General features: G+C 35.4%; 1 protein-coding gene across 1 annotated transcript; it reads right to left on the bottom strand.

The window, feature by feature from the left end:
- Positions 1-1,564: 1,564 nt before the first annotated feature.
- Positions 1,565-23,323, bottom strand: Septin2 (septin 2). Its single transcript, XM_083144758.1, has 9 exons — positions 23,247-23,323; positions 22,047-22,164; positions 16,345-16,487; positions 14,942-15,135; positions 14,572-14,683; positions 8,875-9,067; positions 8,008-8,135; positions 4,106-4,279; positions 1,565-2,509 (listed from the first exon to the last, which is right to left on the bottom strand). The coding sequence occupies exons 1-9, from the start codon at positions 23,274-23,276 to the stop codon at positions 2,327-2,329; spliced, it is 1,275 nt and encodes a 424-aa protein (XP_083000884.1). The 5' UTR covers positions 23,277-23,323; the 3' UTR covers positions 1,565-2,326.
- Positions 23,324-23,392: the final 69 nt, after the last annotated feature.

A 23,392-nucleotide genomic window follows, 5' to 3' on the forward strand; every position in this document is an offset into this window, starting at 1 on the left:
ATGTCGCACCACACCATCTTGTTGGAAATATCCATCAGTTAGTTCATCATCTGTTAACTGATTGACAAACTCAGTGAATATTCCCAGGTAGACTTCTGTGTTAGCTGTTTTTTCAAAAAAAAAAAAAAAAGGCCAGTATTTACGAACGAGGTACACACGCTCTTCGATTGTGTACATTGTAATCCCTATACATTCGAAGCAACACTACTGAGATGCATTGTCGTGGAACAAAACAAATGAAGGTCACTGGAAGAGTCCAAACTTATTGCAAGAGGTTAGATCCTGTTTTACATTGTTGAAGGTATGTCCATACAAAATTTCAAGACAAAATTTAAGTAAATGGCAGTTTTATAGACAAAAGTTTGGGGCCTCTAGTGAGGGAATCACCCGATATTTAATATTGTAACAACAATTTTATCATGTTATTGTTGACTAAAAAATGATAATACACAGTTCCCAGACTCCCAGGTTTTCATTTCTACTAAGGTATTTTTAATGATGGGGTACCCTTTTAGTACAGAGTGCTATAATCTTTTGTTTATTTTTAGGACAGTTCAGCTGTCCGAGAGGGATGTAGCCCTCTCCTTAGTTTTTCTGAGGAACACTACTCTTGCTGATCCCCTTAAAACACAGCTTTTGAATATTTTTTCTCTTCATTTAAATATATTATATATATAATTTAATTTTATTATTTCTGGCAACTGTAGGAGGAGGGAGGGGTTACATTAAGGTGAAGTGGCACCTTCAAAGTAGCAGCCACCTGAGGTCTGTACTTTTCAAAGCTTAATAATAAAACATTAAAAATAAAAATATGTGGAGCAGGGAAAATATATACCTCCGGAAATGACTGTGTTGTTTTTATGTTACTTTAAATTTTTCCTCTAGATATTATTAATAATATGTGCATTTACGTAAAGAGAACAAAAGTCAGTGCATTTTTTTGTGTATGTACAACAAGATCCCAACTGAAGGTTCTGCCCTGTTTAGACTATCTGAGCAAAAAGTAAACATAAAACAAATTTATACTTTGCCAACTTCATGAAGAAAGTGACATGATAGAAGTTGAGAGTTTATAATGAAGTCCTCAACTATTTTTTTAACTAACACATATATTCATTTTTACAGCTTGTTCTGTAAACAATGCTTTCCAGATATTGTAATTTTGTTCTGCATCATACGGAAGAATTACACTACACAACAAGTACAAACTTGCTGTTTTATATACAAACCAAACTAACTAACTAACTCCCTAGCCTTCTTACACCCGAAGGTTCATGGCTGCAGCAACACAGGCCTTCCATCTTTCCCTATCTTGAGCAAGTTCTATATACTCTTTTCAAAGTAAAGTAGAATGTAATCTGAGATTATTATATTCAATGTATACAGCATGTTTTATTAAAAAAATGATCAATTATCTGATCAATGAATATCTTGAAAGTGAGGAAATTAATATAATTTAAAAAAGTGACATTATGCAGTTTGTATTACGATATTTTTTTGCAGTTCACTTTTTTCCGTTCTGGATTTGTATGTCTACTGTAAATATGAATAAACAAACTTTGGAAGACAATACTCTTTATTACATCAGTACAAAACAATTTATAATGATACATTGATGAAAAGGTACAGGAAGTATAAAGCATATTGTACATATTAACTGTCACCATTCAGTCTTTTTTTTCTTTTTTAGTATTTACGACAAAATTCTCTTTCATCACCGTGCTTCTTTGTAAGACACGTGTCGTTCAACTGTGACAGACAAACACCACTTGAATGGAACAAGCTGCAGAAAACTATATATCTAAACTTTTTTCCTTTAAAAAATTCAATAACTTATAGCTTGTATGCATCTCAGGCTGCGGTATTCTATGCATATTCCTGGGGTAAAAAAGGGGTTACTTTACTCTTCTTTACAAACATAAATGTATAAAAGGTTTGCAGTTCTTTGGAAGAAAAAATATATGAAGCTATACAAATGAGTATTTTTGTCACAAAATAGGGAGACTTCCACAACAAGGTTCCTGCAGAATGCCAGAGATATTTTGTTTTACTGAGCTGGTGGCAACAATTGTCCCCCTATACACAAATTTCCGTTGTGGCAGTGATGACAGCAAACACGTGTGAACACACATGACTGTGCTTATATTAAGGTGCAGGACTAGCTACTGGAATACCACTAGAATTCTTTGTCTCCACTAGCATTAGGTGTCTTCATTAAAATGTTAAAGTCCCTACTATAGTGTATATTTTTAAGCTGATACATTGTTGCAGGTTCACGTTTGGCCTTTGTTCATAGTTTACATGCTTCCTTTTGTTATTTACCGACTTACTTCTTCTTGCTTTTGCCCAGGGTCAGAGTATGATGGCTACTTGTCAACTGTTGCTGCTGCAATTGTTGTTTCCTTCTGTTGAATTCAATAATTTCATCCTCTAATTTCTTTCTAGATTCCTCCAATTTCCTCTTCTCATCTGCATGATCTTTCTTCAACTTATCGAACTTAGCATGTAGCTGCATGGAAAGAGAAGAGTATTAAGTATACCATTATCAATAGTAATAATGAACTATATTCATGACAGAAAGGCTAGACAAGCCACGATGAGTTGAAGAAATGATATTTTATTCATAAACTCATATAAATTAATCCAACTAGGCTCAAACAACCTTTTTGTAAATGCTGGCAGCAAATCATCAAAATTGATAGGTAAATAAATTACGTATTTCACAACTTGCAGTATATTATTGCATATTTATATTCAGAAGTAAATTAACCAACTTAAAAAAAAATGCCAAACTCTACTTGGAACACAAGAAAAAATAAATAGCATACATGAAGATTTGTACAGAATGTGAAAAAAATTAATATAAAACAAATCAAGTTGTAGAGGTAAATCTAAGTAGTAGAAAATGTGGATGCTATGGGACCTTTCATAGTGAACAGATCCAGATAAAGGTGTCAAAATATCCATAAATTAATCAAGGAAATTCCAAGCAAGTATGAAAATTGAACTGTAATCACATAACATTTGAAGAAACAGTTGGAAATATGGTTTGCGAGTGTACAGTTTGAATTTAAATCGGAAGGTATAGGTAAGACCAGGAAGAATCTTTTGCTTACAACATACTAAATAATGTTATTGCTTTCCAAATTAAAGAGGGAAAGCAAAATCGTACCGTGGGGTGGTCCACCTACTGTGCAGGTTTCATAAATTTAGATAAGCGTAAGTAACCAATTCTTCTGTGCAAACTTCAAAAAGGACAGGAGTTGATGCCACTTTACTTGCACACAGCTGTGAAGGCTAGGAGTACGAAAGTTACTGGCTCTACATGAAACTCCTACTGTAAGTAGCGAAAACATTTTTTGCATAATGAGATTGCAATTGCTAAAATGTATGTTTCAAAAGTGGCTTGTGTCGTGAATGTATTGGCAATAATAAAACGTGTTCTATTTTGCTTCTAGATATATTGTGGAGTGTGAAATTGTTCTATTCCCTTTCTCTTACCTTTCTATTCTGTCTGCCTCCTACGAATAGCCCAAACTAAGATCAAAATTAAGAGAACTGGATAATAACACTTTTCCGCTGTTAGAAGAAATGTGTGTAATAACGTGGGTCAAAAATAATCCACGTTCCAACAATTTTAGCTCAATAGGTCCCAAGAACAATGTTTAGGGATAGATGAAGAAGAGATCTGTAGAAATATTACTGACAGTATTATTATTATTAATACAGATATTTTTAGTGGTTTTTATTTTTACTGCGATGTTTCATCCTGGTTTCCAAGAACTTTTTCAAGCCATGTAAGGTTGTGTGTTGTGTGTATCTTGGCGTAAGCTTGAAAAAGTTCTTGGAAACCAGGATGAAACATCGCAGTAAAAATAAAAACCACTAAAAATATCTGTATTATATTATTTTGAATCTACAAAAAATGGTTTTGTGAACGTTTAAGAACATATTAGACTGGTACAAATCTAAGAGCTCAGTCAGTAGGGTGAATTTTTATATTGCTGTTTTGTTGCTATCTAACATCAGCAGCTGATTTTCCCATGCAAACATATTTACTACTCTCTCCATAGTCTTACATTCAATAATAATATTTATCACTTACATCCTTTTCAGCATCTTTCAATTCTGCTTCCTTCTCTTTGACTCTGACAACAAACATCTGTCTCATTTCATCTTCCTTTTTCTGCAACTCTTGTATGTGGTCAGTTCGTTTCTGTTCAAATGTCTGTTGGAAACTAACAGGTTTGTTTTCTGCATCAACATCGCTGAAACCCATCTGCAATGGAATGACTAGCATTACTTTTCTAAAAACACAACATGCAATAATTGAAACCAGTGGCGTATTCTAAAAATTTGACCTGGTTTACTGCAACAATTCTTATTTATTGCATGCATTTATTACATATCAAGTAGATATAATGGAAATAAAATACCAATGCAGGCATGCAAGTAAAACAAAAAAGTCTGACAACTTAAAATTTTGGGCCAATTCCTATAGTATATTCGTGGGTTGGAAATTTAATAGTGGTAACACTGCTGTATGTACGCCACGAAACGGAACCGCTGCTTCTCACTTATAACACATGTTAGTTTGATACCTAAGCTACCTCCCGTGCTCATGCGCAGTGACGAGAGGAATAGAGTATTCTTGGAGTTGGTGGTCTCAAGTTGTGTAGTTAGAACCATACTAATGTTATGGTGATTATCGTGTAAGACTGTGATAGTGTTTATCCATACCATACCTCAAGGACAGACCGTCAACGTGCAGTATTACTGTTCATATTTAGAACATAACTTATGACTTGTATTGTGAAAGAAGAGAAGACACTTTCTCCTGAATCCACTCATCATTTTACAGGACAAGGCTCAGGTACATGTAACACAACCTGTGACTGATCTGTTAACTCTATGGGGCTGGCAGGTGCTTTACCAACCTCCCCAGACTTAAGTGCCTGTGACTTTGATTTGCTCCCTAAGATGAAGGGCATTTCCTTCCAAACTGTTCCAGAAATTCTTCAGGCACTAGACTGCTCCATTCGAACCATCAATACAACAGGCACTACTACAGGTATACTACAATTTCCACATCACTGGCAGTGGTTGTACGCAATGTTGTTGACTACATCGAAGGGCTGTAAAAGTTTCACAGAGGTATCTCTTTTGTTTCCAACCCACGTGTGTGTATGTATATATGAAGAAGTTGGTATACTGGCAGTAAAACACAGCATGGGAGAATATGCCACTGATACTACTACTAATAACCCACAGCGCGACAGCCCTTGAGAGCCTTGGCTTACCTACCGACTGCTGGTCTCCCTCCGATACTACTACTACTACTACTACAAAAAAAAAGGACAAAACCACTCTTTGATCTAAAAGAGTAAAGAAACATTGTAAACTTTAACACAGATAAGTAGAGTACAGGGTCCGGCAGAGGAGTTAGACTGCTTTGAAATGTGAATAACACACTTAATTTTCAAAGGTAGGGAAATGTATTACTACAGAAATACAGGTATTGTATGCCATTTTTATTTACCATGACATTTCGTGCAAAAAAAAAATGACCCCTTTAATTTACTTCTATACACATTCGAAGGCTTGTTTCCTTTTCTTTTAAATGACCTACGTAAGATCTTGAGTCAGCACTTTGTCCGTTTGAACAATTAAAAGAAATTCAAATCAACAATCGGCGATCCGGTGAGTTGTTGCTTAACTGTTTGTCAGCCCAGTAAGCATGGAGCCCTGGAATGTGCAACATCGAGCATTTGTTGTGGAGGAATTCTTCAAGACTGGAGAATCTGTATTGAAAAAGCAGCATCTTTTTCTACGTCATTTTCATGTGGCACGCCATGGGTTCGAACACGGCCAGGTGGTGACCTATTCAAAGCTAATGCTGTCAATCTGAAGTTCTGCACCTACGCGAGGATAGTGTTGCGTCTTGGTACATGCCTATGGCGTGCCACATGAAAATGACGTTGAAAAAGATGATGAAAATGACGTTGAAAAAGATGCTGAGTTTTCAATACAGATTCTCCAGTCTTGAAGAATCCCTCCACAATAAACGCTCGATGTTGCACATTCCAGGGCTCCATGCTTACTGGGCTGACAAGCAGTTAAGCAGGCCACCAACTTCTCACTGGATCGCCGATTGTTGATTTGAATTTCTTCCAATTGTTCAAACGGACAAAGTGCCGACTCAAGATCTTACGTAGGTCATTTAAAAGGAAAGGAAAAAGGCCTTCGAATGTGTATAGAAGTAAATTGAAGGCATCATTTTTTTTTGCACGAATTCTCGTGGTAAATATAAATGGCATACAATAACCTGTATTTCTGTATCTTTGAAAATTAGGTGTGTTATTCACATTTCAAAACCATCTAACTCCTCTGCCGGACCCTGTAGAAAAGAGCATCAATTCATTCATGTAGTTCATCTAATTTCATGAACTGTACTCATATTTTTTATGGTTGCATGCATTTCCATTATTTGATGGTGTACAAATATTACTCCACAGACTATAGCCTGATGGTGCAGTGGCCGCGCCAATGCCTTGTAATCAAGGGGTCCTGGGTTATATACCCAGTGGAGGCACATAGTGGTTCGGATACCACTTTAAACTGTAGGTCCATTCCCAATTAGCCTTACTGTGCATAAATTGGACTTAAACTACCAAGTCAATCAATCAATTCACAGGCTATACAAACAACATTACTGATTGAGGCAAGAAATGGTAGGAAAAAATCGTGGCAACACCACGTACAGAGATATCCGTTGAACCGTGGAAACTGCGAACTGTCATTACGACTCAGTATGTGCGGTGTGGCAACATTAACACAGATCTTTAGTCCGTTGAATAAAAATATGTATAAAATCAGTTTTGCAATGTGAAGTGACAATGGGTTTTAAAAACAGTAGCAAAAAGCTTTAAAACAAGATCAATATTGTATTTGTAGAACTACCCAATACAAAGAAAATGTTGCTTTGCAAAATTGATATGAACTGTTTCTTAACAAATTATAAAAATCTGAAAATTAAGAATTGTGTTCAAAACCCATCTGCCTACACCGCACTAAACTTTCATCACAATCGGACCACTAGTTTTTATATTTATTGAATTTCAAAGAGAGCGATCGTTTGCAAAACTAAAAAATATGACACTTTTTTGTTCTCATGACGATAAAAAATAGAAGGCATACTAAAAAAAATGGTTAGCATAGGTTAACGCAGGATTGAATAAACTAAATTTTGATGTAACACATTTGTATGTAGGTCTAGTGGTTAATTTCTAATTGAAGTCCAAACTCGAGTATTTATAACTTTTAATGAGAGTAGACATAATTTGTGGGTATTTCTGGAGTGAGAGAGATCGAAAGATAAAAAATTACTTCTTCATATTATTACAGGAAGTAGAAACCATTACTGCTTTCAAGAGGCCATGTGCATAAATCACCTTAGGAGCATACCTCATTCCATATGAATAACAGGCTAAGAACCTGCACGCATAAGGAGTATCTACTCCCTCAGTGAGCATCTGGTCATATTATCATGTGGAAAAAAAAAAGGAGCATGTTCTCAGAAATCAAGCACATGCTCACAAGTGAGTGCATACACATATATGTATGTCATCAAGTCATAAAAAATTGATATAGCTTGAGAAGTGGCTACGATGGAAACTATGCGAGAACATTTTTACTAATCCAGCACCATCATTTCTACAGTTTTACATTATTCTAAATTCACAAAACTGTAATACACACTGAAAACATTTTTTGTTAACTGACTTCCATGACTTAAAATGGACAAAGATCAAACCTTTGAATACTGAAATGGATAGAAGAAAAGAACAAGAAATACAAGAGCAAGTTGTGATTATGACTGTATCACATTCTCACATAAAAGCTCATGTAATTAGGTGTACTATTGAAACAAGTTTTGAAATGTGAAGAAGACAATGCTGCATACCAAAAAATTCATGGCTACCAATGCAGTTAAAGATGAAAGCTTACCTGTTCCAATCGCTTCTTTCGGTAAAGTTCATAATGGCGACCGTGTGTCTTCTCCCTCATGTCTTCCATATTTGTACGTATTAACATTTCACGAAGTTTTACAAAGTCACAGTGGGCTTCATTTTCAACTGTTAAGAGAATGAATAAATAAATAAATAAATACAAGAAATGCTAAATTAAAATTAACACTACAAGGTGAAGTTTTAACTGTTTTTGTATTTATACTTTATAAAAGTTGAAAAACTTAAAATCTTAAATATCATGTAATTTACTTAAACAATATAAAATGCAAAATCTTATGGCTAGGATAGACACAAAACACACAAATATGTGTATGAGACGTTTAATGTGCAAATTCAGCACATATTTTTGTTCAGTAATTTAAATATGTGTGTGTGTGCTTCATTATTTTTCCATTATGTTTTGACACTTTCTTTCTAATGAACCAAGTGGACAAAATTACAAGAGATTTACATTCTCTTCTTGTTAACCAATCAATACCTACAGAAAACAATCATGTATAGCTAAACACCTATTACTTAAAACTTAGCCATTAAATATGTACATTTCATATATATTACCCCACTTCCCTTACTAAATTCCGATCTGGTACACACACAGAATCTGCTGTAACATTTCTAAGCAGTTTTACCCCTGAAAAGTGAAGGTTCTTTTTCTTACATCTAGCTACTGCTAAGAATATTCTGGTTTCAATGTTATAATACGTATCAATGCAGATTCCCGATGATTCTTGTACATTTCAGAGCACCTTCCAGTTTACACTTTAAAATCATTACGGTGAAACAGACTGAACAATACACATCATCATTACTACTAAAAAAAACAAAAAAAAACCTCTAATCGTACCTTGAACAGTTCCCCAAGGGTACTGCCTTGAACGCATCATTTTGTTTCCTACCCGCACAAAATCTGTGCTTCCAACCACTGCAAAAGGCACATGAGCATTCATTGATGTGTTTACTTCAGCCACAGACTCATCATCAGTTGGAAACTGATAAATCTGAACTCCATTGTTTGATAATTCAGAGATGATCTTGGACTGAAAAAAAAATGTCATTAGTTTCAACACCAAATACTATAAAATACAAAAATCACACATTTGTATCAGAAGTACAGACTGCTTTCCAAAATTCACCTATGTACACCAGTGCTTTCCCCAACTTAAATCATGATGACACAAGTTTGCACCAGTGCAGAGCTGCTGAAGATGATTGTGCATCAAATGACACCATCTGTTTTGAAACTTGCTTTGGTTCCTAATAACAAACAATGTAATAGTAAGATATAGCATGCCAATTTCATTGTACCAATGAGTATCAACTAGATGCAAACTTATCCTGTTGACATGATAAATAGTATTGCACGTTCACTTCTATGGGAAAATGAACTAAAATATAGCGATTGATTGATTTGCTTCAATTTACTTCGCTTTTGTGCCACTTTTGGCTAATTACGAAGATGGGGATGAGTGACGATAAAATGAAATTGATGAATGGACACTCACAAACATCCATGCCCAAGCCGGAAATCAAACATGGGGACCCTGGTGTCGTGGCACGATGTGCTAACAACTCCACCATGCAGGCTGGCGTAAAATATAGTGATCCATCAAAGTATACATTGGTGTTTTGTTACAATGAGTAACATAGCCTCTGTATGCCAACTTGGATATTTTTGCTAAGAACACCAATTATAATTATATTTGTAGTGAACATGAAGAATGAGCAAGTATATCAGTAAGTGATAACATGCAAGTTGCATGACAGAGTATCTTTAAAATTTCATCATTTTCACGGAATTTTTCTAATACATGCTTTCAAATCTAGTCTTCATTTATTTCAGCAGTCTGATTTATACATTGGTGAACTCTGGAAAAGGGCATTTAAGAGAACATTAACTTAAATTGCTTGATACTCAAATTAAAACTATGTGCCCTTATTTCCTCCATGAAGTACGATGAACTCAACTTGACAAAGGAGGTGTGTGATCTTCAAAATGTTGTTTTTCTATATTTCAGCTCACTAACGTGAGTGAAAACTTACGACAACTTTTGATAAAAAGTGAGCTATGTGCACCTACTGCAAGAATTGGTAAATTCTGATATGGATATCATTTGTAGCATGCAGAATACTCAAAATAACAAACAATTTTTAACGTCTGAGGCACTTCAGATACAATAGCACATGTCAATCATTCCTGAAGTTGATGCAGAATTTCAGCATGATGTGGCCCCAGTTCTTTACGCATTCAGACAGAAAAAATGTCATGAAGCTACATCTAGTGAAGGATTGGTCCTCAGAACAACACATTAGCCACAAAAATACCCTGTTATTTGTAAGCATACTTTGCTTTCATTACATAGGAGTATTATTTTCCTGTAGTTTACGGTTATTACAAGCATAAGAAAACAGTTTTTAATATAGCAAAAGAAAATGGCTTTCACACTAACAGAATAAACCAAATCAAAAAACAAGTAGCAAGAAAACTAAAGGAAAAGAGAAGTACAGACAAAGATGAAAAATCTGTTGAAAAGAAATTTGTGTGCATTCCATTCCACAAGGGATTCTCACATAAAATTGCAAAAATTTTCAGAAGTTTTGATTTCAAAATTGTTTTTAAATCACCAAGAAGTTTGGAAGGTACATTTAATGAATTCAAAATGAGAAACTCTCTACCAGATGCGGAAACCACAGGAATATATAATATAAGTTGTTCATGTTCAAAGGATTATGTGGGACAAACAGCAAGGAAAATGGCAATAAGATGGCACGAACATGATTTGGACATTATAAATCTAAACCCAAGAACAGGTTTGTCAACTCATATCATCGAAGAGAAACATTTGATTAAAAAGAGAAGGGTTTTAAAAAGATTAACGGGAAACACAGAGTTGAATGTCTGGGAAGCTTCGTTCATTGCAGAAGAACACTGGAATAAATTAAATAATGAAAATGGTAACGTAGATCCAGTATGGAGTTTTCTTTTTCACAAATGGAGTAAGCCACCATCTTTGAAATTTAATGTAACAGAAAACATCAAAAGACTTTGTGAAAACAATGATGAATTTGAATTGCCTGATGATATTTTGGATTCATAATTTAAAAAGTCTCAAATAAAAATACAACAGACTGCTTTTTTCACAGTTAAGTTGCTATATTACAACAATGTAACATTGACAACATTCATTATATAACGGATTCTTTTTGTTTAAAAATTACTAACCATTGTTATAACTGTATCTTTAGTCAAAATGAAAATAAATGTCTGATGAAAGGAGCGTGTGTTCTCCTGAAACGTCACAAAGAAAAACTGTTTTCTTATGCTTGTAATAACCGTAAACTACAGGAAAATAATTCTATAATGCAAGCAATGCGTACATACAAGAAAAACTACATAGGAGTAGTTTCCAAGATCCTGCAGTCCAATTCCAGCTTGGACCTGCAGTGGTTAAAAGTTTTCAGTTTCAACCCAATACACCAGGGGTCTTTCTCAGGACAGGAGTTGAAACATAGTAAAATCTTTGGGGAAGTTTGTTGGCAGACGAAATACACCTTTATTCAGTTCAGCTATCATAAACCACTACAATATTTAGGTCCATGTAGTTATTTTTAACTACTGAATGTACATTATATGTAGAGGCACATATTTTTCGTAAATAAAAGAGCAACATTTCGGTACAAAAACAGAATCAATTTCGGGTTCAAAAGCTGTAAATAAAATAAAATTTTGCTGTTATAGCAGTGAAAAAGCAGTATATAAAATGACATTTTGGTTTTAAAAATATGAATATAATCCAGTTTGATTTAAATACTGCACTTAATACACAAAATAAACATATCCCTTGTAATAGCACATTTATGTTGTTACCAGAATTTTCGTGAATTGCATAACACTCCGGATAATTCTGACTTTGGAAAGTGTCGGGTCTGTAAATAAACTCTAAATTTCGTCTTTAAGAGTATATTTTGCATTTTGCAGCTCATTTCAAATTATTTCGTGACAAAACTGGGTGGGAAAATGCATTACAATGTGTTATTTCACATTTTGTATTGAGTCTACTATTCATATTTTCAGAAATTAAGAGAAATGGTAGTAAATAATTACAGAGAAATTTAGTACTCATGTTTTCCACATAGCTGTTATTAGTTTGTCCTATTTTGGTGGCCGCTGCCACTGAAATTAACAGGACAAATTAAAAACAGCTTCGTGGAAAACATAAGTACCAAATTTCTCTGTAATTATCTACTATATTTACTTGACCACTCCCATCATTCTAGTGTTATTTTGACCACTTTCAATTTTCTTTTCTTTCCCCATTTGTGTATCTTCTTTCGATGGGTGTAATCAGTTTTTACAATTCTCCGAAAATAGGAGCTAAGGGAGGTCATTACGAGCGGTCATTTTGCCCATCATAAGAAAACTATTGGATAATGTGCCATTGCACACTCATGTTATTGTTATTTTTGAGAGCTGTTTCTCTCTCTCTAACATGTTTGTATGCATGCAACAATTGTTACTTCATTGTTGCTCGGGGCTTTGTTTTCAACTTATGCAATTGTCACGATGGGAGCTAACATGTTCCTATGTTCTTCAATCTTTCATTCCCGAGTCAGTACTAGACTTGATAGGATGTTGCATCAGCGTGGGTTGTCTTCGCAGCAAATTGGGTGGTTTCTCGAGCAATCTGAGGAAGAAGGTGGGTTCTCGAGTGAAGATTCAGGAGGGTCAGATCCAGAAATATTACCTCATATTCCGATGAGGAGACAATGGTGGGTGTCCAATAAAATTGAGACCGTTGAAACAGCGGCAACAATGTCTTCGGACAATGAATAAGAAGCAGGAGCTGTTTGGGCTAGTGTAAGGAAGTCATGGTTGGGAAGAGACAGTTCGATTTGGGAGATTGTCACAGGTAATGTTCTTGTAACTGGCAGAAAAGCTGCCATGAATGTACTGAAAGAACAGGGTGGTCCTACAAGCTACTCCTTACAACATATTTGTGAAGAAGTTTCAAGTGCTTTTCGCCTTCTGTTTGATGACGCCATGTTGCATCTAATTTGCAGATGTACAGAACTAGAGTCAAGACGTCAGTTTAGAACAAACGAATGGACCCTAACGTTGGAGAAACTGGAAGCTGCAATCTCTCTGATGGATGTTGGGGTGTTTACTGTTCTTTGGGAGTATGAGTCGAGGATCTGTGGTCTCAAATTTGAGGAGTCAGCTTCTTCCGAGACACAATGACAAAATATCGCTTCAAGGAGATATGGAGATGCTTGAACTTCGATGAAAAGATGTCTCAAAAGGAAAGAGTCAAAATGGACAAATTTGAACTGGTGTCGGAAGATTGGAAAAATTATCAACAATTCTTTGAGCTGCTACAGACCAGGTGAAAATGTAACGATTGATGAAAAACTTTTCCCCAAGAAGACGAGATGTTGCTTTACTCAATTTATAGCCAGTAAGCCCGATAAATATTGATTGAAGTTTTGGGTTGCAGTTGATACTGCAACAAAGTATGTCTGCAACCTTTTCCCCTAACTTGGAAGACAAGAGAATCAACCAGAAGGACAGGCACTTGGAGAATATGTTGTGTTACGGCTCATGGAACAATTCCTGAATCAAGCAAGGAAGTCTAAAGCAGAGCTTCATTCCAGTGTGATTCTATGTCACGAAGACATCAGATGACTGTGTACCAAGGAAATCATGCTAAAAGTGTGAGTCTTCTCAGTTCCTTGCACAGCTCCATTGAAGCTGATGGAAAAAGGAAGCTGAAACAGTTAAGTACTATAATCAGAATTTGATGCAGGCATTTTTGACATGCCAAGGAAATACATTACAAAGACAGCCTGCAGTCGTTGGCCTGTTTATGTTTTTTACAATTTGTTGGACATGAACTGCGACAGAACTTCCTGAACACAATGTCAAAGATGGAGAAATGGGTGAAGAGGGTGAGAGATGCATCGGACAAGGTGGATCCCAAGAGAAGAAGGCAGTTTTAACTTTTAAGAAGAAACAAAAACAAGACAACAATGGAGTGCATGTGCTGTGAGAAAGCTGTCTGCAGGGCTTGTATCGGCCAGGACGTTATCTGCTTCCAGTGTGTGTAGAGTGCAGAAACAAAAATGTAATGTAATACAATAAAATGTTCTTCTCTTATCATGTTGTAGCTTTTATTTCAAAATTCCATTACAACCTTATGGTGGTCAAAATGACACACTCCGTTGTTCTAGGATGGTTAATTTCCTCGATGTTTTAGTGTTAAGGTCAACTGAGGACAGATTTCTTTTTCTGAAGTTACACTTGCACCATTTAAATTGAAATCTGAACACTTTCAACAGAATGGCAGCCTTAAATACAGAGTTATCACGAGCCAAAGAATATTTCAGCCTATTGAATTTAACAGGGGCAAATTTAAGGAAGCAACAATCTAAGAGTTCACATAGATATTAATTGCCATTCATACTGAGCAATTTTGTCTGTGATAATGCACTAAAATAATCAAAGCAATTTAAGTACAGTTAATACAATGCATGCAAGTTAACTTACCTTGAATTTCTGTAGTTCTGTCTTTGAGATAGTATCAGCTTTTGCAATAATAGGAATGATGTTTACTTTGGTATCCAGCTTCTTCATGCAAACTAGATCAATGGATTTCAACCTATGTAAAAGATTTGATTATTTTGATGAGTATTATAGGATTAACTTAACAACTCCAGCCCCAAACATACACATCCAAAAAGCACAAAAAGACAAAAGTGCTAGAAGAATGCAAAAATGCATGGACTTTGCAACATAACAGTATATTTTTACTATTCATATCAATATTTTTGTAAAACTGTCACTTTAAATATATGGAAGAGCAAAACGTCTTATCTTACTAACTCAAAAATATTTAGAAAACAAATAACGAACTTACCCATGACCAGTCGGGCATATAAAATAAAGGCAGACATGAGTTCGGCTGTCGTGGTATGTAGTTAGAGAGCGCTTGATCTTCAATTCTTCTTGAAGGTAAGCCTCAAACTGGGCATCAATATAATCCACAATGGCTTTAAAACTGTCTTCTTTGTTAATCTGATCTCCATAGCCAACAGTATCAACAATTGTTAGCTGGGAATAGAAAAAACAGTAAATACAAAAAAGGATGTGACAAGATCTTTCTTCTAAATTCCTTACTTAATCAGAAGTAACATGTAGCAAATTTCAGAATCAACCTAAAAATACACTAATACTAGACCGAATACATTTATTTTTTAGATGCATGTATATTTTGACATGAACTCTTTATTAGTTAGACTATGGAAGATGCACCCAGCTTGGAGTGGTGAATCCAAGGGGAAGTAGGTAGAAGCATGTGTGAAACTACATTGAATTTCAAATCAGTATTTTGCTTGTATACATTCAGTTATACAATACATCTTGCTTGCCGTTTTGTAGTTTGTGATAGCTGGTACAACTCCTAACAAACATTTTTGAAGTGGAAAAAAGGATATATTCACGGAAATTGCTTTCCACTTGGTCAGTACCTGCCAGTGGACTCCAGTTAGCACATGCACACTTGCATCATCAATGGTCATGACTACTGCAGATGGACTGAATGTCCACGTTGAGTAAGTAGAGGCAACAGCAATAAAGTTATTTCTCTTCAGAAATAACACAGTTAAGGTTAGTAATTTTGTTTTTATATCCTGGATATCGTTATCTTGCATAGATTGTATTCCAGTCAGTATTCTACATAAATAATATTGTTTATTTAAACATGGAACGCATTCTAATTACAGTAAAAACACTTTTACAACACCATATTTCTATTTTCTCTTCTACAATTGTTTTCTTAAATGTCATATGCTTGTTGGAAACATGAAACCCATACAGCACACCTCATCATTTATTAAAGATGAATGAGGTTTGCAAGGGTCTGTTTTCAAGCTCACTTTATGCCCAGATAGGCTAATTGGGACAGAGTTTAAAATGGGATCTGAACTAGGGAACCCTTTATTACAACGTTTACAGTTACCACTATCCCATCGAGAAGGTCAAACTTAATAATGAGAATGAGGATAGTTTGCTACAAACACCAGTTATTTCCCTGTTTTAACTTCTAAATGTATTCATACATCGTAAACTACTTACTTGTAGTAAGACCTCTCGCTGCTTGAGAAAAACAAGAAAACCCAAATGGATAGTTGCAGAAGATACATATATTATATATAACTTTCTTGCATCAGGATAACAATAATATTAAAAGCATTTGAGTTTATTATCTATTAATTTAGATGACTTCACACATCAATACAATGTATGAGTCACCAAACGTACCTTGAGTCTAACGTTACTCTCCTGTAGTTCATATGTGTGTGCCTTCAGCTTCACTGTTGGCAGATTGTGAGGACTAGGAGTAGACTCGAAACTTGTATTGAAGAGTGAATCCATCAAGGTTGACTTACCAAGACCGGTTTCACCTGTGGAACACAGACAAATTTTTGATTACCCACTACATATTATTATTTCAATGTTGGGGAAAAAAGAGGGAAAAAAACTACGAAGATTGTATATATATGTCTTCATAATTCACGATATGTGCGACTTACTCACTTTAGATATATTAATTCACATTTTCAATAAATTCAAAATACAAAACTTTGTTACTTACGTGAAATGAGTATCTATTTTGTGCAACGTTTCAGAAACAACTGTTTCCTTCTTCAGGTTATTTTCTCGGCTATCCGAAATATACCATAGCTTCGTCAAATAGTGTCATTCATCAGGGATGCATAGTTTCCTTGTTACCCATGTCAAATGACATGGGTACCTGGGGGAAACCCTGGGGGGTAAAGGCAGTCAGGGGCGTCATGCTGATCACATCACCCCCACTCACGACCGGATCAAGAAAGTGTGAGGCGTTAGCCTCACACCCCCTATACGCCTTCATGCCGTGGTGCTAAGCACAGGGGAGCACTTTACCTTTTTTTAATGTAAGAACCTAATTTATCATCCAGTGACCAAAATTAATTAATATGCTCAACATATTACACATACATCTTTTTCAGGAGCTAATAACACAGTAACTGTCAACCAAATCGAAGAATTTCACAATTAAAGAAACTAAGTTCTCATTAACATTAGCATTTTGTAGGTTTGGTGCGTATTACTCACAATTCCAGAATATAAAAAAGACGTTAAAAAAATTAACATTAAAAACTGTACTTACGTATGCGAGTATGTTGTTCCTATTTTCCTTTCTTTAGAACTACGTTTCGGGGACTAACTATCCCCTTCTTCAGGTTCGTACAAAAAACTAGGTACTTAACATGGTACAACATCGAAATGTAACAAAAGGATTGTGGACAAGGTTTGATGTGGATACATTTAAGATATTATATCCCCCCTCTAGACGTATTTAAAAAACTCGTCGTTCTCTAAAAACTTGCACAATTACCCTATTCCCATGTTAAGAACGTTAAAAGACTAAAAACCTCTATGTATCACTATGTACAACTTGCCAGTTCGGCTTTTCCTGCTCGACTGTGTTACTGAGGAACATGAGTGAGAATACTGAGGAAAGGCCAGGCCGGCTCAGTAGCTCAGTGGTTAGAGAAATCGTACGGTATGCCAGAGACCCAGGTTTGAGTCTTGGTCGAGCCTGCATTTTTTGCTGAAAATTTCTACGTAGTACATCTCCTGTGTGTGCCTACTATTCAATAATAATACCAACTCTTAACAATTTGTGGGGTCATTTGTTGGTGTTTGACTAGTTGTAAAACAGTTGCTTTGTGAGGTAAACAGAAGCAGGGGATTTTTCTTGGAAAACCTCTTGCACATGAGTAGTAAAATACTCTTCAGCAATGCACACACGCTGCTCCAAAGAATATGCCATGCTGAATAAATTAAAAGAACAGGCATAATAGCATCAAAAGTGAGCAAAGAGAATTCAGTGTAACCAGAGGCAGACTAGGATTCTCTCAAGAGTCCAATTTCGGCACAAAATCTTGGTTTATGATTTTTCACGTAAATGTATAGCCAATTCTTAAGCACATGTGGCATACATCTGTTGACAATATTTCGACCTGCTCATTGTCATATGTGTCTTAAAAATGGCACTTTTTCACTCAACCCATAAAATCGCCAATAAAAAATCCATCAAATGATGCACGTGACCAATATTGGTTGCAAATGACAGATTGACATGGCATCAGTCATCTAATTATGACCTTTCGATAATTTCTTACATATTTTTCTCATTCAAAAGTGCATTTCTGCAAAAATTTTAACGCTGCCTTCCGCCACTTATTAATTTATCTAAATTTTGTGTATGGAGAAAACTGATAATTTTAAACATTGAAAAATATCTCAATGGATGAGACTTTATAATGCAGAAAACCCAGTGTAAATATCTCTTACTGTTTTCATGATATACACTTTCAAAGTTTAGGTAGTGCAACTTTTGAAACACTCTGTACAAGAAGCTGAGCATCAGGGTATTCAAAACATCGCTAAATCATTCGAGAAAACAGGAAATGGGGTGTTGGGGGACAAAGAGTAAGAAATTATTACAGACTCCCTGGAATGTTCACAACGTTGATTTTTTTTAAAAAAAAAATCATTTGCTAACTTAAGCTGTACTGCAATTTGAACTTGGAATTAATCAAAATTTCGTACATATTACAGCTTAAGATCACAGTCGCCATGGCGACCGGGATTTTTCGAGCCCTGGCATTGGAGTTTACATTTAATACTCCAACAGCATTTCAATGACCACCGTGATGGAGTGGTTAACTCAGCATGCTACGATACAAAAGGTTTCGTCCCAGGTTTGAATCCAGTCCTGGGCACAGATTGTCTTTGTAAGTGTGTTCCTTCATCAATTTCATCACCCATTCATTCTCATTTCCATGATTAGGTAAAGAAAAGTTACGTAAAATAACATATTTCAATAAACTTCACAGCATTCTCTTGGCCGCCTGAAAGAAATAATGCAAGAAAGACGTAAAAACTAATACCATCTTGAGTGTCCTTTTGTCCTGCTACAATTAGATTCAGCTAGCCTTGCTTCTTTTACTTAAATGTTTGCCCCCCCCCCCCCCCCCCCATGAATTAATTTCCGTCCACTGCACTCCCTTAACCCATAGTTGCTTTGAACTTTCATCAGCTTGAAAATATAACTTCGTTTAATAACGGCAATAAGATTCCGCTACACTAAATTTCTAGGTGAAAGTATAATATAGGGGAATGAACATCTGGAAGGGGGAAAAGGATGGCCACACTTCTCCCTTAGAAAATGAATGTGAATCTGAAAGTATATACTTCACACGTATAATTTGATTTCAGTTACAGTAGTTTACATAAATTATTATAATGTGATGCGGGAATGCGATAATTTCAAATTCAAGCGGTGTATTTTGTGGGAGCAACACTATTATCGGGGTAATATGACCCATGGAAAAATACCTTGCTTGTCAATCCGTGGGAAAAAATCTGTGGACGTTCATGATTAGGGAGGAGCAATGTTTTTAATATCTCATTTAGAAACTGACATATCCTGATACAGTACCCCTTTTGAGGTGCCCAACATAATCTTGCATTGCATGAAAACAACTTGGTTAGAACAAGTGAAGATGTTTCAAACTCCCCACAGGTTACACAGTGAAGAAACTGAAGAGCTTGCTGAAATATTTATCTTCTACTAGTAAATTGTAAAGTCCGTAGTTTGTATAATTAATTAATATAATTCCACCAGCCACTCTACTTAGTATTGATGCTTTTCTGGTCATCTCGTGTCAAACAACTTGAGAATGTTACGGTGTTTCCCTGTTTTTTTGCACTGAGTTTTTAAAAACCAATTCAAGAAAACTCGAAAGGAAAAAATATATAATTTATTTGACAGTTCCAATACAGTTTCTTATCGCAGAAATTTCTAAACTACAGTATCAGGAAATTGCAGACATTTGGTCTGCAATCCCATCTAGTGTGTGAAATTATGTAATTTTCTTCCCAGCCATATCCCGTACCATACGTCTTGAATTCAGAATAAAGCAAGTCCGAAGAAATTTTTATGATCAAGCGGATAGAACAGGTAATCTGGTAATTTTATTGAACCATAAGGGAAAGGGGGGGGGGGTTGGACCTGTTGAACCACCCCCTTAAATATGCCCATGGATGAAGGACATGCATTTCTTCAGCATTCTTTTCCAATTTCCCAGGTTGCAGGTTATCAAGACATGAAACGCAAAATGTTTTATAATAATCTTTATAATAAATTTACATTTTTTTAGTATGACAGAAAATGTTGTGCATTTATATTGAACTTTGGAATGCAGAGATCTGTTTTTAGGTAAAAATATAAACATTTAAGGTAGAAATATAAACATGATGAATAAAAGAATATGGGAAGAGCATGTAAAATGGATAAATGATAAAACTGTCCAGATAATACACACATTTGGATATCCAGATATATGGACAATCTGAATATATGAACAGAAAATTATCTGACACCTGGTTAAAAATTTATCCGGTTTTAGCCATCCCTAATTTGCAGTATTACAATTGAGAATATCACACAAAAAATAAAAGAATGCAGTAGTGTTACTTCAAGGTTGAAGATTTCAACTTAGTGTTAAAGGAAGAAAATAAAATGGAGGATGCAAATTTCATAGAATTGGAAGGGTATCAGCATATACTTCATACTACCTTTTGAAGTAGCTGAATTTTATACAACGAACCACATCAAGGTTAATCTCCCCGCAATCCACCCATGAACTATTCCACCAGGAATATAAATAAAAAATCCCTACATAAAAAGTGGCTTTGGGACTCACCCAGCTTCTAATCAATTAATATCTAGAAGGGATGTGGTAAAGGCAGCTGTGACATGGTGCTGATTGCATCATCTCTACTTTAAAAGTTACAACACATGTATGAATCTTCTCACTGAAATTACGCACTTGCCAGGAGAGTTTAAAAACATACGTGAACCAGATGTTCCATGCATTTGATGACGAAACCCCCGGTAAGTGTTTCCAACCACGCCATTGTTTTGCAAGAAGATGACAATTTTAACTATGTTTGCCTTACCTAACCTAACCATGCGTGGCTATTTATGTATGGTTTGTGTACAAAATCAGTAACACGTAGGTATTTTTCGGTGAAGAAGGTTGGATACACTGCATACCCACTGAAGATAGACAACGCTAGTCAAGATTTGCCCGCCATATTGTGTGTAACACAAGCGAAAAGGAACGAACAATAATTACTCGATATGTGTAAAATTGAAACTATTTTTCGTGAAAAAAGCGAAATCCCACCTTAAAGAATCCTTAGCAATGCAGAATAGGTAAGTAAGTAAGTGAAAAATAAGAAAATAAACGAATTTGAGACGTTTCCCGGAGATCAGAACACGTTGACTACCGTTGTCGGTATGCAGTGTTTCCAATCTTATTCACCGAAAAATACCTACTATAGTGTTAGTCACATGTGCAAATTGCACATTATGCATGGGTAGCTGATGGATAACCTCACGAACCATTCACGGATAGCCCAATGAACCATTTCCGATAAGGTTAGGTTAGGCCAGGCAAGCATAGTTAAAAAATAGTGGGTTAGAAAAACTGACAGGGGGTTACGTCATCAAACGTATGGAGCATCCGGTTCACGTAGGAAAGCAATGACAATTGTGCGTCGGTGAGATATTTCTCTTGCAAAATACATGATTTCCCGGTCAAATAGATTTCACAATGAAAGAAAATACCTCGACGAACGTTAGAAACCTTAGAGAAACTCATTTCCTTAAGTAATTTCTTGTGTCTCCGATATAATGAACTGTTACCCAAAATAAGTAGGAGTTACACAACTTGCCACTGGTACATGGTAAGAACATCGAAACCATAAGAGCAAGCTAAAAATATTTTTTTATATTGAGAAAACGTGTACAATATTATCGCCACATAGCATAGTAAAATAAATCATGAGGCACAATAATATTTTCACTTTATCACGCTATGTAAGGAAAATATACAACTTACCAATACAAAGGATGTTGAATACAAAGCCATTCTGGACTGACTTATTAACTAGCTGGTCTGGGAGACTATCAAATCCAACATGCCCAGACAACTTTAAAGTGCGAAGAGTTAGCTCAGGCTGAAAGAAGAGGAAACAATTTACAATTACTTTTTAATTATTGAAAGCAGCAAAAATTAGAATAGAAGCAGCCTAAAGCAAAATCCAAGCCAAATTGAACATCTTCGAAATGAGGTCTGTGTTGGGTATTTACTGAACAATTTTAAAATGGATGTTTAAAATTTATTCGCAGCACAATTGCATGAATTGTATTGAATTCACAACATGGGATGAATATGTCTAGTTATTTCAGGATGAAAATTACCAACATTTCACAAATTTTAATATAATTAAATATTAATTGCCCTCAAGTTATGACCGATGTTACTCTTGAGAACAACACAATGGTTCTCATTAGATAAAAAGTTGCATCAATGAACCATATACAAAAATGATGATGTATACCATATGGTAAAGATGCACATTGAAAAGGGCCATCTGAAACTGGAAATACTCAATAAAACAGATTTTTCTAATTAAAAAAAAAACAGACGAAAATATCAACAGGGTTTAATTGCAAAAAAACTGATCAACCTAATCTACCTAACTTCAACCACAGTCATAAACAATTCTCTTTAATGTTAGTAAACCATATGCTAGTGGAGATGCCTCCATCACGAGTTATTACACCAAAATATGAGTTTGGATTTGACACGAAATAAATGCCAGTAACTTAAACAAGAAATCAAAACAGCTGCCTAAATACCCATTCGGGCTTTCTCGCAATGTCAAAGTGCTCAATACCCCTATCTATTAAATCGACTAATCCTGAAATACTTGGTAATAATTTAACCTATTGTCTTGCGTTATGATACTTGAATTGATAGTTTTAATAAGAGGAAATCATTGTATTTTTGACCATGACTGAACTATCAGAAAATACAGTTGAGTAAACACAGATGTTGGTTTTCTATAAATTCCAAACAAACAGATCGTACATAGCCAACGCCCTTCTTATGGAATAGTATTTCGTCATTTTAAGTACAAGTACGGTAATAAAAAGGATGGGACGTAAGTCCCTTAGTTAACAGTCATATGCTGCAGAACATAAATGGACATAGATGCACTACTTTTGCAGATAACTTCGAAAAATTGGTACTTACTCGGATCCTCTCCACGTCCACAGCAGCCATCTTTGTATCTGTCTGTTGCAAAACTTTCTACTGCTTTTAATTGGAGGGTGCAAAAGTGATACAAAGGGGAACATATATTATTAAAATTATTCAAGCTGCATAAATATGAATATATG

Source organism: Lepisma saccharinum, chromosome 1, assembly GCF_977018435.1.
Source record: "Lepisma saccharinum chromosome 1, izLepSacc3.1, whole genome shotgun sequence".
In the NCBI taxonomy this organism is placed as follows: domain Eukaryota; kingdom Metazoa; phylum Arthropoda; class Insecta; order Zygentoma; family Lepismatidae; genus Lepisma; species Lepisma saccharinum.